The 15,831-nt window shown below is 44.6% G+C and overlaps 1 protein-coding gene across 4 annotated transcripts in view; it reads right to left on the reverse strand.

The window, feature by feature from the left end:
* The window catches only part of frem1b (Fras1 related extracellular matrix 1b), a 66,125-nt gene that overhangs the window by 25,757 nt on the left and 24,537 nt on the right, over positions 1–15,831 (reverse strand). Inside the window, exons 3-11 of one of the 4 annotated variants that reach the window (XM_072699575.1) lie at positions 6,343–6,506; positions 5,747–5,889; positions 5,493–5,614; positions 5,065–5,217; positions 4,608–4,694; positions 3,533–3,919; positions 3,130–3,224; positions 2,585–2,892; positions 84–283 (exon numbers count right to left, since the gene is read on the reverse strand). In XM_072699575.1, coding sequence (XP_072555676.1) covers positions 84–283; positions 2,585–2,892; positions 3,130–3,224; positions 3,533–3,766 — 837 coding nt within the window. In that variant the 5' untranslated portion in view covers positions 3,767–3,919; positions 4,608–4,694; positions 5,065–5,217; ... (1 more) ...; positions 5,747–5,889; positions 6,343–6,506. Of the gene's footprint in view, positions 1–83; positions 284–2,584; positions 2,893–3,129; positions 3,225–3,532; positions 4,441–4,607; positions 5,032–5,064; positions 5,464–5,492; positions 5,615–5,746; positions 5,890–6,342; positions 6,507–15,831 lie in introns of those variants that run through there. The other 3 variants (XM_023813221.2, XM_072699574.1, XR_011982653.1) reach the window with 3 other exon arrangements.

Here is a 15,831-nt window from a genome sequence, read left to right on the forward strand (position 1 = left end):
ATTTCGCACAGCCTGTGCATGGTAAGAGGTTATAGATGGTTTTCACATGTGTGCAGCAGTGATCTGTTGCCCCCCCCCCCCACCTCCAAAAGAGCCCTTGAGCTGTGGTCCCGTAGCTCCACCCTGATAGGGATGTAGTCAGTCTCGGGGGACGGAGGGCTGAGGTGCTGGTACTTGAAGTGAGAATTAAGAAATTCCTCACAGTTGACCTTCAGGAAATTGACTTCCTTAGCATTGCGGGCACAGGGCTTATTTCCAGGGCATAGGAGTCCTGTCTGCCGGCCTGAAAAAAATAATCCGTTATGTCAAAGCAAACTGCAAAATGCAATTTACATATGTTTGAAAAACGCTTTAAATGTTAGCTAAGGACACAACCTAAGCTCTGGAATTTGTACCACATGCAGCCCAGCACAGGTTAAGCACAGTCGTGTAGAGGACATTGTTATTGTCCTGATAAAAGCATCGTTCCACTATATGGACTAAAGCTTAGTTACATGAGAATGTGTGTGTGTGGATATGGGCAATAAATTCTGTTGTGCAAAACATGATCAACTCATTTCCAGGTGACTGGACACCGAGTGTAAATTCTCACAATGGCTCACGATGGCTGTTGTGGTGGCTCAGTATACAGCACCATAGCCTCTCAGTATACAGCCCCATAGCCTCTCAGTATACAGCACCATAGCCTCTCGGTATACAGCACCATAGCCTCTCAGTATACAGCACCATAGCCTCTCAGTATACAGCACCATAGCCTCTCAGTATACAGCACCATAGCCTCTCAGTATACAGCACCATAGCCTCTCAGTATACAGCCCCATAGCCTCTCGGTATACAGCACCATAACCTCTCAGTATACAGCACCATAGCCTCTCAGTATACAGCACCATAGCCTCTCAGTATACAGCCCCATAGCCTCTCAGTATACAGCACCATAGCCTCTCAGTATACAGCACCATAGCCTCTCGGTATACAGCACCATAGCCTCTCAGTATACAGCACCATAGCCTCTCAGTATACAGCACCATAGCCTCTCGGTATACAGCACCACAGCCTCTCAGTATACAGCACCATAGCCTCTCAGTATACAGCACCATAGCCTCTCAGTATACAGCACCATAGCCTCTCAGTATACAGCACCACAGCCTCTCAGTATACAGCACCATAGCCTCTCAGTATACAGCACCATAGCCTCTCAGTATACAGCACCATAGCCTCTCAGTATACAGCACCACAGCCTCTCAGTATACAGCACCATAGCCTCTCAGTATACAGCACCATAGCCTCTCAGTATACAGCCCCATAGCCTCTCAGTATACAGCACCATAGCCTCTCAGTATACAGCCCCATAGCCTCTCAGTATACAGCACCATAGCCTCTCAGTATACAGCACCATAGCCTCTCAGTATACAGCACCATAGCCTCTCAGTATACAGCACCATAGCCTCTCAGTATACAGCACCATAGCCTCTCAGTATGCAGCACCATAGCCTCTCAGTATACAGCACCATAGCCTCTCTGTATACAGCCCCATAGCCTCTCAGTATACAGCCCCATAGCCTCTCAGTATACAGCCCCATAGCCTCTCAGTATACAGCACCATAGCCTCTCAGTATACAGCACCATAGCCTCTCAGTATACAGCCCCATAGCCTCTCAGTATACAGCACCATAGCCTCTCAGTATACAGCACCATAGCCTCTCAGTATACAGCACCATAGCCTCTCAGTATACAGCACCATAGCCTCTCAGTATACAGCACCATAGCCTCTCAGTATACAGCACCATAGCCTCTCAGTATACAGCACCATAGCCTCTCAGTATACAGCACCATAGCCTCTCAGTATACAGCACCATAGCCTCTCAGTATACAGCACCATAGCCTCTCAGTATACAGCACCATAGCCTCTCAGTATACAGCCCCATAGCCTCTCAGTATACAGCCCCATAGCCTCTCAGTATACAGCACCATAGCCTCTCAGTATACAGCACCATAGCCTCTCAGTATACAGCACCATAGCCTCTCAGTATACAGCACCATAGCCTCTCAGTATACAGCACCATAGCCTCTCAGTATACAGCACCATAGCCTCTCAGTATACAGCACCATAGCCTCTCAGTATACAGCACCATAGCCTCTCAGTATACAGCACCATAGCCTCTCAGTATACAGCCCCATAGCCTCTCGGTATACAGCACCATAGCCTCTCAGTATACAGCCCCATAGCCTCTCAGTATACAGCACCATAGCCTCTCAGTATACAGCACCATAGCCTCTCAGTATACAGCCCCATAGCCTCTCAGTATACAGCCCCATAGCCTCTCAGTATACAGCCCCATAGCCTCTCAGTATACAGCCCCATAGCCTCTCAGTATACAGCCCCATAGCCTCTCAGTATACAGCCCCATAGCCTCTCAGTATACAGCCCCATAGCCTCTCAGTATACAGCACCATAGCCTAACAGCTCTGACACTGTGGCCTTGATTCCAGACTCCAGCTTCGTGTTTATGCAGTTCACATGTAAAACTTAGAGACTGCTGTTTAATTTGTCTCAGTATATTTGGCCTCAAAAAACCCAACTTACCTCTTCTGGGCCCTGTGTTGGATGTAGGTGTCTGCTCCATATCTGTCGTTGGGACTGTGCTGACGGAATCATCTGTGACCAGTTGCCCAAGTGCTGGCATGTTAGTTTCAGAAGTGAGGAGTCTGACATTACAAATATATCCCGGTCTGTTCTGGAATGTTAGAACTCTGCTGTCCAAGGTGTTGGACAGGCCGTAGAACTTCTGAACCTCCACAGGCACGCTCCCAAACTTGATAAGACTGTTGTGGGGCTCAACAACCCTGACCCTCACTGACACAGGTTCTATGAAAGTCTCGGAATCGGTAAACCTTGGGCAAAAATAAAAAAAACTGGTATCCATAGACATTGACAGATGTAAACATTACCCAGAAGAAGTCATGCATTCTTGGTAAAACGGTCTGAAATATTCACATTTCTGCATACTTTGAAATTAAACAAATATATTAAAGAAGCATGACTTTCTTAATTTAATTCCAGTTTTGTATGGACAAAGCTGCAAAGTCTTTTGACAGTGATAGAGGTGAAGCACGGGACCCATGACCCACCTATAGATTCTCAGCATGACCGTGTCCTCCTGCAGCAATGGGCTGCCATTATGGGTGTATTTAACTTCATCTGGCAAGAAGTGGCAGTCGAAAACCTAAGAAACACACCAATATATTTCTGGTATCGTGAATCAAGAACAGAGCTCAGTCTGTGATACCTTGCAGTGCACCTGAAATACTCAAAAAACTGATTTGTCCTTTGCAGGGAAGTAGCGAGACATTCTGTGCACAGTGAGAAAATGTCACCTTGGGCTCTCTCTTACATTATATAATTTTATACATTTATGTATTCAAGGGCCCCTGTACAGAGCTGGCCCCCTGAATGTGTCAGGGTATCCCTGTCCCCCCTACGCCCCTAACCCTTTGGTCTGATCTGATGGACCCTCGTGGTTCTCCTACCTACCTGGGGAGTGAACACGCCCACTCTTTGCGTCACGGGCTCGTTCATCACCACCTCCACCTTGCAGGATGTCACGTTATATTGGACATCAAACCGTAGATCCTCGCCGGTCACGTAAACAAACTGCCCACGACCAACCTGCAGTCCTACATTCAGCTGGACAAGACTCTGTGCCCAGCAGAGTGGAAAGAGACCAAGCAGGGATGAGAATCCTCTCCAGAGCAGGAACATCTCCATCCTGGCTCTGAAGGTAGATGTTCGGTATGAAAGGTGCCGGGACTGATGAAGCTTAGAAGGTCAGTCGTGGGATTAAGATTCCTTTGGGGGATGATGTGGGCTATGGATGTGTTCAGTCTTTCCTTAGGATTTCTGACGAATGTAGTTTAACGGCTGCATAATCAGAAAAGAGGCAAATAAGAAAAAATAATACATCTGATAATATTTAATTCTTATTACAAGAAACAGCAGGAGGTACTACACACAATCTGCAAGTATTTTTAAATATCATTTATTGCATATTACTTAATGTGCAATAAATTACAAAAAATATATAAATCCTGTTTAATTTTCCTGTTCCAAATTCCTGTTCTTTAATTTCTTTACACGGGTTTTTTTTTGCAGGAAGTAAAGGGTTAAACTGGATGACCTCAGGGGGGTGTTGGCAATGATAGGAGGATGTTTCCTGTTACGGTTCTGTCACATCCTCCCCTGAGGACATACATTCTGTCTTTCAGGTGTCAGAGACACTGAGCAGAGGAGAAATATAGACCAACATAAATCTGCATCAAAATACCAAGATCGGTGTTTCATGGAATTGCAAACATAGAGCTGGTATTCAGTTTGTGTCAAAAGCGCACATTGATTTTTGGTAATTATGGGTCAGTCTAGGTTAAAGGAAATGACCCCCCCCCCCCCCCAACTATTCCATATCGTCAAAAACTCCTTGTATTCCCATGTTACCAGCTGAAGTCTATTTTGTAGTGCTCATCTGCATTCTTCATCACGCCAAAGGCATCATCCCTAATAAATGACAGAAATAGTGCAGCACATTCGTGGAAAGGCAAGGGAAGATGTCCACCTTTCACCAAGCATGATGTGGGGTGATGATCTTGCAGCTCTGACCACTGTCTGTATTGCCCACGTTTAGTAGTTCGGCCTTCCTGCTCTGAAACAAACATCTAGCTGATCTAGATTCCAGGCTTCCTCTCGCTCACAATTAATCAAAATTCAAGCTTGTTCTTCTGAATGCTGCAGAAACAGGACATTAATATGCCACAATGTCCTGAAGAAACAACAGACACCTTTTCAGAGGCAGCTGTAGATGCATCTCTACTGTTTTGAGAACCACACTGCAATAAGTATGGAAGGAAAGAAGTGAAAGAGACAGACAGGATACAAATACTTATCTTTGCTCTTTATTTAAATGCTCAGCAGTCACCCCCTCACCATCCTAAGGTCCTGGACAGGTTTTTGCTGAAAGTTTAGCTGGCAGGAGCAGAGAGCTGGGAGAGAGTGAGGGGACTCAGATCACATACCTGCTCCTGGTGCTGTACTTGCGGCCTCCTGTCACCCACTCCTGCCCACTCTCGCGTAGGAGGAATCCCCTTCAGCACGGCCGCCTGCCCCCACCCCCCAAGACTGCACGGTCACTGTTTACAGTCCAGCACCTCCTCGGGTGGGGGAGTGGGCTACTTTGGCACAACAAAGCAAAACAAAGAAAAAGCCAAGGAGAACGCAACGCTACTGAAACAAAAGGAAATGGGGTCTGGGTGACTGTTAGGGATTGTCTGATTGCCAGACCATTACAAAGAAGAGAGAGCCACAAAGAAGTGGGGGACGGGGAGGGAGGGAAGGAGATGGGGGAAGGCAGAAAGAGAGAGAGGAAAAGCTGAACCTCGAACACAGGAAATGTGCGCAGCAGATCCAGGAGTTTTACTTTTCTGTGGCTCTCCTGCACACTCACCAGCCCAGATGTTTGCATGTATTCCCCAAAGGAACCAGATCTCGGGCTGTGCTGCAGGCATACTGAGGAGGCCGGACCCCCAGCGACCCCCAACGACTGGCCGCAAGATGAAAGAAAACGAGCTTTCAGGTGTTGAAGCAGGAACAGGGAGAGGGGGAAAAAAGACATACAATCAGAGACAGACAGAGGCACATACATCTCATACAGCATCACCTTCTTACTGCCCCAGGCTGGCCTGCAGGACAAAGACATACCTCTCTCCTGCTGGGCAGCCCTGTTAAGCTGGCGGGGAATGTGGGGCTGCCCTCTTCACCCCTGCCGGCATCCCCTTAGTTCCTCCGTTATGCTTCCGGAACCTTCCGAGGGGCTTGGTCCACAGCTTTTAGTGTTGATTCAGCTGGTGCAGAAAGAAGGAACAAGAAAAACATCTGACCTATTCTAGATCTCTCACCGTGCTGCGTCAGCCTTACCTTCAAACTGAAATGGGGTCACTAGTCTGGCTGATTCTGCTTGTCTTCATTATGAAGTCACTAAAGATCCATGTAATAACCCTCAGAGAGCCTCTGATGGGCCACTCTGAAACTGTAGCACTGAGTTTATTTGTAATTAAATGATACAATATAAACACCCTGCGGTGCACTGTAGCTCAGGATCTTATCATGCTATGGATTTAATATTGGGCCAAATACTGGCAGACCATGGGTGTCTGCTATACCTAAATGAAAGAGAGAGAGACGGACACTGGGGGGGTGAGACAGCATTGCTGTTTCCCAAAAATCCACGCATTGAAAACAAGCCACCATGAAAACCGTCTCTCTAATTGCTTGCTGCCAAGTCAAGGATTGTTTACCCTTTTATGTGGCTCTGTGGCATCAGCCAATCGTTGCTGCAGGCCTCACAATGGCTCAGTGGAAGGTCTGAGCTGTTCAGATGGTTTGTAGTTAAGCTAATTAATATTAGTGTTTCAGAAATCAGTCAATGCCACAGCCCATAACTCCAGACAGTGGCTGAAACCTGTCAAGGATACACAAGCAAGAAATTAAATCTGTTATAGGAGAATTCAGTTCATGATGCCTTAGAGGGAGGGAAGCAATTCGGCACGAGATGCGGAACATTCCAGAGTGCTTAAAGAAAACAACACATGGTGAAGGGAGGTAAAAAAACGCTCAGCATTTAAATGTTAATGACAAATCCATCTGAAGACACATACTGTGCTTTAACAAAACATGGGGCCCTCATGTAGGAACAATGATCTTACCCAAACCAGTCCTTGCTCACTCACAGCCGGTCCACGTTTTTGCTCCCTCTGAGCTCTGTCAGACAGTCCACATTTTTTACCTGGAGCTGGGAGGGAACAAAAACGTGGACTGTCTGTGGGTCCCTAAAGACTGGATTGGCGAATACAAATCACTGAACACTAGCCCACTGGCTAGTAAAGAAGCTGCATGTCAAACTGGATTATTTGCTGAGCAAGCCCAGTTGGCTAGTAGCAAAAACTCTTAAATTCCACCCCTGTCAAGGTGGTTCCATTCTTATGATTACATGATTGTGGGTATTAGCATATTGCATGGGACATCATGGGACGTGTCAGGAACGAAAAGTAGAAGAACAGAAAAAAGAAGTCGGCCATTTTGGTGCCAGCATGAGAACACAGGGTACACATCAGGCACCAGATCAGGAGAGGGCTGCAACTGGGCACAGAGTTGGGCATCTGATGCTGATGGGTAAAAGAAAACAAACCTCTACAAAGTGAGGTTGTTCACCACACCAGCCTTACAAGGGATAAATTAAATTACTGGGTTTCACGTACTCACAAACAGGCATAGACACGGAGCAGCCCCCCACTCACACATGTACTCAGTGAACAGTAAGCGTTCAGTGATTAGCGTCACCGATGTAGGGCGGCACACGGGGCAGAGCCAGGGGCACTCAGCTGTCAGACCCCATTAAATGGGTGCTCTGTCCAGTCAGGAATGTGCTGAGGCATGTTTAACAAGACACTGACAAAAAACATGGCCACTTGTTCTCTGCCTCGATGCGGCTGCTGGCTCAAATTAGCCTCTTGTGGCTTCTCCAGATGAAGGCTTTCTGCTGGTCGCATGATTAGGCACACTGAGGTCCCAGCCATGCTCAGGGCCTGCTCAGCAAGTGTATGTGGTGCTTTCACACTGCAAGACTTTTTTTCAGGAACCAGAACCTAATTTCAGGACCCAGGAATTTTTATTGTGTTCACACTACAGGAACTCGGCTCAATTGTATTTCCTTTGAGGCAGTTCTGGAATTCATTTCTAGTCCCTTCTCTAGACTAGTTACTTTTCATTCCAACCTAAACTACTGGAGAGGGTCTTACGGTGATAACTTGTTGATTGGTTGGCCACAAGCACTAGTGCTAACTTGGAAGTTACGTGGAAGTACTTGGAAAAGACATAAAAGTAGCAAAGATTTTCATCAATGAATATCTTTTTGCTTGTGTCTCCGTATTTCTGCTTTGGAAAATTAGATCGAAAACCAATATACTTCCGTCTAATATTACTGGTGCCAGGGGTGAAACTTGTCAGTACTTACTAGTGGAATAACGTTCTTTACATCGTTCTTCATTATGTGGAAAACTAAACATTAATTGAATCCACTGGCCAGTTTTAATAATGAGTTATAAAAATGTTGTGGGTCGTATAAATATTGTAGTGCTGGTGGGATTAGCGTATCCCAGCATGCCCGCAAGCCGTGTATATAGCCCCTGTGTATGTCTCGTTAGAAGTAAATGTCTATGTTTAGTGTAAACACCTGTTGTGCTCCTGAGTATCGTGTGTACCCTTACCTGTGTTGTATGTGTAATCCTGACGTGCTTTAATGTTGCATAATGACCTACCGTGTGTGAGCCTTCCTGTCTACCTCCCCGCGTTTCCCTGCCATTGATTGTCTCTGTTGTTGTTGCTTATTGTGCAGTCCTTATAAGGATTATCGTAAAGAGCAGTTTTGTGTAAATCCATCCTCATGTTTATTAGCTGCTGCCGTGATGCCTCAGTCTGCCTGGCACCAGAATATAAATAAAAGGATGTGTCCTGTTTTGTTCGTGATTGATCCCCCCAATAACTAACAAATAACTAACAAAACAACTCATTTATCCTGTAATGTTTTGGCCTTGGCGTTGGTTTCATATGAAATTATCCGTGAATTTTAACCTACAAGCTTTTTGCATCTCCCATGCTTATTTACCATTAAGGTCACAGTTCCTGTTGTGTGGTGAGAAAATGACAGATGAACGCAGCCAGGAGCTACAAAGGACAACATAGCCCAGGAACTTGGAACCAGAAACCAGGTGTGAAAGTGCCTATAGATTTTTACTGAGACGCCCCAAAGACCAAGTTAAGAGATAGCAAAACAGTACTGGATACCCTTCATAACATCTTCCAGGACTTATCCTTGCTTTGTACCCTCTGCTGCCTGATCCCAGGCCCTCTGTGTGACTCCGTACTACATAAGTGATCGAAAGCTGGATAGATGGAAGGATGATATACCCTGTATTTTCATTTAACTGCTAAGCTAAGAGAATTAGGACCCATCTTAAAAAGCAGTTAAATTTCTTTGTCATCTAACTTAATCCAACAACTTTACACTAAACTAAATCAACACAGCTGCATTCCAAAAATAACACTTGGTATAAGTTTTAGTTAATGTTACAGTGTATGTTTTGTCATCGTATCTGAATGGACACAGTGACGGGGATCATGGCCTACTTTTAGGACACATTTCAGCTGAATGTCTGCTCGCCGCTGATGCATCCTGACTAGTACCCTTTGCCCTGTGCTCGCTGAGTTGCAGCCAGTATGCCGTGATTTTGGCCAGATGCCCACCAACACCCAGGCCCCCCTGTCACACATTCTGATTTTCCTCATATATTGACTCAGATAATTTGGAACTTTGGTGTGAAAGTGCCTATAGATTTTTACTGAGAATCCCCAAAGACTAAGTTAAGAGATAGCAAAACAGTACTGGATAGCTTTCATAACATTTTGTCTGAATTAAACATTTTGTCTGCTCTTTGCATTTAGCAAGAAGAAAAAAACAAGTATGTTTCAGCTGGGTTTGTTTGTTTATGTCATTTTCTGTGTTATTTCAAGCAACTGATGGTTGAAATTGTATTTTTCAGAATTAATATTCCTTTTGGCATTTGTAAGTGTGAGATGGCTGGGCTAAAGGTGGGATAATGTTTGAGGGTGTCATCTGTTGTATTACACGTTTCATTGCTAACGAGACACAGAATCTCAGCATCACTGTGAATCGCCAAGCCCCAATTAGCAGCCGTAACGGCATCCTCTTATGCATCGTGAGAAATCATAGATGGGAATAAGATGTTTTCAGGGGTTTGGTACCAAACAGTAAAGCTGGACCATGTGCATTTCCTGAGAGTACCTGAAATTGAAGTCAAAGCGCTGGTTTTTATCACCCAGGACTTTTCAGATCAATATGATGTTGCTAACACTAATCCCAAACGAACTATGATTCATGTGGCCACTGTAATTTTTTGTTTCGGTTAAGCTTTTCTTCAGTGCCTTATTCAACTCGTGCTAGTCTAATTTATGAACGCAGGGCATGGTCCGTGGCCTTTGCGAGGCCTTTGGTCATGGAGGCGAGGTGAGGACTCTGGTTTTTCCTGTGACCTGAACACAGGCCAGGCGTTAATTATCCTGACTAGAGTGAAAGTCACAATAGCACAATAACAAACCAACCTTAATGATCAACATAAACTGGATGATTACAGAACTTTCACTGCAATCACAGCAATTAGACACTGATCTTAATGACCAGAGGGCAATGGTCGAATTTGTCTTTCAAACAGATGCTTCCGTTTTTTTTACTAAACACCAGCAGTGTTGTTACTCCTTGTTCAGAATGTGCGTGCCTCTTTGCAGATGGATCACCAGTGTCTTACACGTTCACGCCTCATACCAACGCTCCACTGTCGTGGTTTTCTGTCATCAAACCTGTTTCACCTCTCATTTTTAATTCCGTTTATGCATGTATGTATTTAGGCATCTAATTCACATAACATACATACCTGTTAACACTGCCTTTCTACATGCCGGAGTATTGGCTCTGTGCCCTCTTTATTACTTTTTCTGCATATTCATATAAAAGCATTTTCACCCCCCAGTCTGAATTGCTGCCATGTGTTTGTTAAGTTTTTCGGGGAATTAAAAATGATCTGTCTTTCTCTCTGCCACTATGTTTGGGTTAATTAGCTGCCACACAGTAGATGAGTTTCATCAGATCAGCTTGAAATCTCACCAACATCAATAAGACCAATAAACTGGATTCTTGAGGACCATCGACTGGATTTTTAGTTTGTTTATATGCAAGAACATTCTTATTTAATACGAATTATAGAAGAAAAAAAGTAATAATTACATTTATATTTATATGAAGTGTCATGTTACGAGGGACGAAGGACTCTAGGGCAGATGTTATAAAACTAACGGGGTATATAATGAACTTAAATGAACAGAGTCTGGAAAAAAACTTGGCCACAAGCAATCAAAACTGGAGGACTGGAAATTAGGAAGGACACCATGAGGGTTCAACGTCAATGACTGGACAGGGGAACCTAGGACTGGGAAGCATGTATATACTAGACTAATGAGAGAGCTAACAAGAGGCAGCTGGGAGTGATTAACATGAGGGTTAGGAATGAGAGGTAAGATAAATGAGTAACAGGTGTGGCTTGTTAGGATTATGATAGGGAGGAAATAGGAGAATCTCGTGAACATAGCGGGCAGGATGTGACACGAAGGCCCTTAATTTATTTATTTAAATTATTTATACAAAGGCTCATTAAACTAGCAATGATGGACATGCAGTCAGAGGGTAAGAAAGCTGTATGCTAACAGGGATCTGCTGCTATCCAGTACAGTATGAGCCGTGCTAAGGAGGGAGTACTGACACTGTACACTGAGCACATCATGTCTACTGTCATGACTGGGGGACTAAAGGGAGGAACGGATATGAGGAGGGGGGGGGGGGCTTTCGGCCGCACCTCAGATGGCAGCAGAGGGCAAGGGGGCTGCTCAGAATGGGAGATCAGGGGAAACAAACTCCTCTGTGACCGCAAGTCGCCGCTCATGCAAATGAAGGAGGGTTTGATGCAAACCTCCCCAGACCGGCCGCTGATGTTCAGAGCTCCCGAAAAGGGCAGAACTCCCTGGGAGAAATAACACACATTAGCTGGGTGCAGAAGGGGAAGGAGAGCAGAAAGCAGAAGAAGAGAAGGGCAGGGGACCCGGGGCTGGGGGGGGTTGTCCTAATGAGAGGGGCCGGAAAATCCTGAAGCACAATGCATTATCATTTACACATAATTAGTTTGTTTTTCCACTTGAGAAGAGAAAGTGGGTCGACAGTGTCTTCACTGCCTGGGGGGGCATATCTTCATGCATTTTCACTCAACTCTGGCCATTCCTTGACATTACCACCCCCCAGCTATATGCACATTTAACATCCCAAAGTACACGCTTTGTTGAGACACTGAAAGTCCACGTTACAGGTCTCAGGTATACCCCATAAACGCCACAGAGAACATTGCAGGGGTTTGTGGGAAAGGAGGAGATCATGCAGCTGATGAATAGTAGTGCTGCATGCTTTCCTCAGGTCCCCAGGAGATCCAGGGGGCCTCACAGGGACGGGGCTGATGGCACACGGGGGCCCAACAAGCTGGCCCAAGGGACACACAGACAGATAACAGCATGTGAGCACTGTTATGGAGACAATGAAGGTTTAAAGCACAACATTATGACAGCATGGAGATCAGTCAAGTCTACAGTTGTCTGCTGGAAGATCCAAGGTAGTATTTGATCAATATAAATTGTGCTTGATGCAGGAACTGTAAAAGTAGTTAGAAGGACCACAGATGTATATTATTGATGGAACTGCTGCTTATCATAGTGTCTGCAGCCAGGTTGGACATATGTGTGGACATGATGTAGCCAAAGCAGAGGAGTCGCTAAAGGGCATGGCCAGGGTCACTGCCTTCTGTGTGGGAGGCCGGAGACCCAGGACCTCCACTGGCTGCCCCCCACCCAGAGGAGCTGCAGCAGTAGGTCCTGGGAAACACAAGAGGTCATGGATCATTATCCTTGGATCATCTATCCATCTTCCATAACCGCTGATCCAGGACAGGGTCACAGTCAGCCTGGAGCGTATCCCAGACGACACATGGCTAAGGGCAGCAAGGCCTGGATGATGAGACTCTACCCTATAACCTTGGAGGTGTGAGGCTATGCTGCTATCCACTGAGCCCCCGTACTGCCGATTTGTTAATGTAAACTCTTCCAATTTTAAATTATACCCAGTGAAGTGGCATAATTTTTAACATGCATATCTGTACCATACACAATCCACAGGAAATTAACTAAAAATGCTAATCAAGTAATAAGTATCAAGGTGGATCTTTTGCTGTTTGCTAAGTTACTATAATCTTTTTTATGGCAGGGAAATATACTTGCCTTTTATTACACGCTTAACTTACAAAAAACAATATACAATAATGTAAAGGCTGACAGCCTTTGATTTGATTTAACTTAATTTAGGCAATATGACCCAGTTTATAAATATCAATATGCATTATACATCACATGTTATACAGTATATATATATATATATTTGGGCTGGGAAATTTATTGCGTTAACCTATACAGTTAATTTAAAAGTCATAATGTGTTATTATTTATTTTATCATGTTAAAACATGCAGTGTTTTGCATACCCATATCGGAGAACAGTATGAGCAAAGAATTTTAATATTCCTTTCCGGTTGTAAACAATGTGAAAGTTTAGGTCATGACATTGCACAGAATCCCAGAAATCAAAACTAAAATCAAAATATTCACTTAGCATCTCATAGTGCGGGGCCTGTATCACAAAGCAGGATTTGTTGCTTAACCGGATAACATATCGGATTTAAAGTAGTCTTGGCTAAATGTACGTGATCAAAGAAAAAGTCCATTTAAACTGGTGTACCTTAAATCCAACAAGTTATCCAAGCAAGAAATCCTGCTTCATGCTACAGATCACTGATATTCTCTGCTTCATTGTGTTAAAAAAATGCCAGATGGAGACAATTAGTGAATTTAATACATACAGCCACTCTATTTTCTTTAAACAAATCTGTATTTTTAAATCCTGGTTTATTTGTGGTTCTGCTGGCAGAAGGTTATGCTGAGCAGCAGGTTGCTTCCAGGTACTAAGACAGCAGTACATAAGAATAAGGTGAAGCAGGAGACACTGGGAACGACCAGAAACCAGCCAGGTAAAGGGCGGAAGCGACTTTCTAATGCCAGAGAAGACTGGTAACTTATCCGACAGTCTCTCATGAATCGGAGGATGACATCAAGTGACCTTCAATAGGAATGGGAAACATTAAGTGAAGTGCAAGCAGGACTGTAGTCCCATAAAGCAGGGAAGAAGCCTTTCATTAATGAGAAGCAGTAAAGAGCCAGGCTGGAGTTTGCTGATGCTCCTCTACTTACAAGCTTTCAGACATACGAACGAAGAGGACTGTAAGTTCAAATTGTGTTTGTTGGGCTCCCGTTTCCTGTGCGCAACATCAATTTTTTTTTTTTTGCCAATTTCGGGTAGTACGACTTCTGGCTGCTACTCCCGCCATGCAGCAGTGTAGCGTGCGTACTCCCAGCATCCTAGTTCTTTGTACTTGTGTATACCCTTAAAATGATGTTGAATAACGACTTACGAACATTTCAAGTTACGAACGACCACTTGGAATGTATCTCATTCATAAGTAGAGGAGCGTCTGTATATAATTCACAGACGCACACACTTTTTGTGTACAACTGTATATATTACATACATTTACTGTAGGTGCAGGTACACTGGCGGGGGGGGGGGGGGGGGGCTTTCATCTTTATCTCTAGGCCCTGAGAAACATGTTCCCTCATCTCAGCCCTTTGGACAGGACAGGGCAGGATGGGCCGAGAGGGATGGGGGGTCGGGGTCGGCTGTCTCCACCAGCGACCGCTGAGGGGCCGTGTCGCATGCCTGTCTCCCCCAGCGACCGCTGAGGCATTGGGGCAGTAGCTTTGAGTTAGGAGGCACTGCTGGAAGTCTCTTGGCTGCGGTCCTTCCTTCACTCATCATAACTTTTTTAATTTGAATCCCGAGGACCATAGCTCACTGTTTCATTGTGCCCCTCCGACACTAAGTTTGAAATTTACTTGGATGTAAAAATTTTGGATTCAGGAAGTTTAGACCATCCCTACAGATTAATCACAGCTAACCAAACAAGTTTTTTTCAGACAGCATGAGTAGCCCTACAGTCCGTTTCAGGCTGAGATGTTCATGCCATGGCAGTCTCACTCTGAGTCACATGGTCGGGGTCACATGGGCTGATCTCCAGGAAGTGCTCTCCAAGTTGCTCTATCAGCTGCAGATGTCCACGGCTCCCTCTACTGCCAGATTTCTGCTGTTCCCAATTCACTTCACCACACCAATTCCCATCCTATTTATTGTCCTCTGGACCTGGAAGCCCTTGTATTTTACACTCATGAAACTTGTTTCCCTGTACATTTATTTCTGTTCAGTTACATTCCTCAAGAAAAGTTTTAAATACCTTGTTGCTAAAATGTTACAGGTGTGAGTATGTATCATGCATCACTGAAATGAAGGTTAACCTGTAATCTGAGTGTGAATATAATCCAGCTAAGTGAAAATAAAGAAAAACCTGGAGAAAGACAACTTAACCAAAATATCTCTGTGTAGGTATCTCCTGGACAATATGTGTAGCTTGTAATTATATTTTGTAATGGTAATTAGAATGGGATAAACAAAATTCATTTTTAGTAGCCTTTTTCATTGTAATCACAGTCAATTAAAAAAAACATCATGGTAAAGCTACTTGTGAATCAAGTCATGTAAGAACAGCCAGTATTTACAGAGAATTCACACATATAGTAGACTATGGCCACTTTCCTTCACTTTCCTTGTTACTGTCTTCCAGTATCAGAATACTTTCAGCTTTTGTCAAATGCATTTGGCACTGCATCATTCAGAGTCACTGGTTATATGCAATTTGCCTTTACAAGCAATCACAGGAGAGCTACTCAAATACCTGAAGCCTGTCCCAAGTGACAAGGCAATGGACACACACTATGGGCAAATCCCAGAGTACAACCATGCCAACACGGGAGAACATGCAAACTCCACACACACAGATCAGAGGTGGGATTCAAACCCACAACCCCAGGGCTGTGAGGCCACAGTGCTTCATGAATGGACCTAGTTCATGTTAAGTACTTATGAAATGTAGTGGATTCTGATTCTGGACCTTGACTGTA

The sequence above is a fragment of the Paramormyrops kingsleyae genome, chromosome 15 (genome assembly GCF_048594095.1).
Source record: "Paramormyrops kingsleyae isolate MSU_618 chromosome 15, PKINGS_0.4, whole genome shotgun sequence".
Classification (NCBI taxonomy): domain Eukaryota; kingdom Metazoa; phylum Chordata; class Actinopteri; order Osteoglossiformes; family Mormyridae; genus Paramormyrops; species Paramormyrops kingsleyae.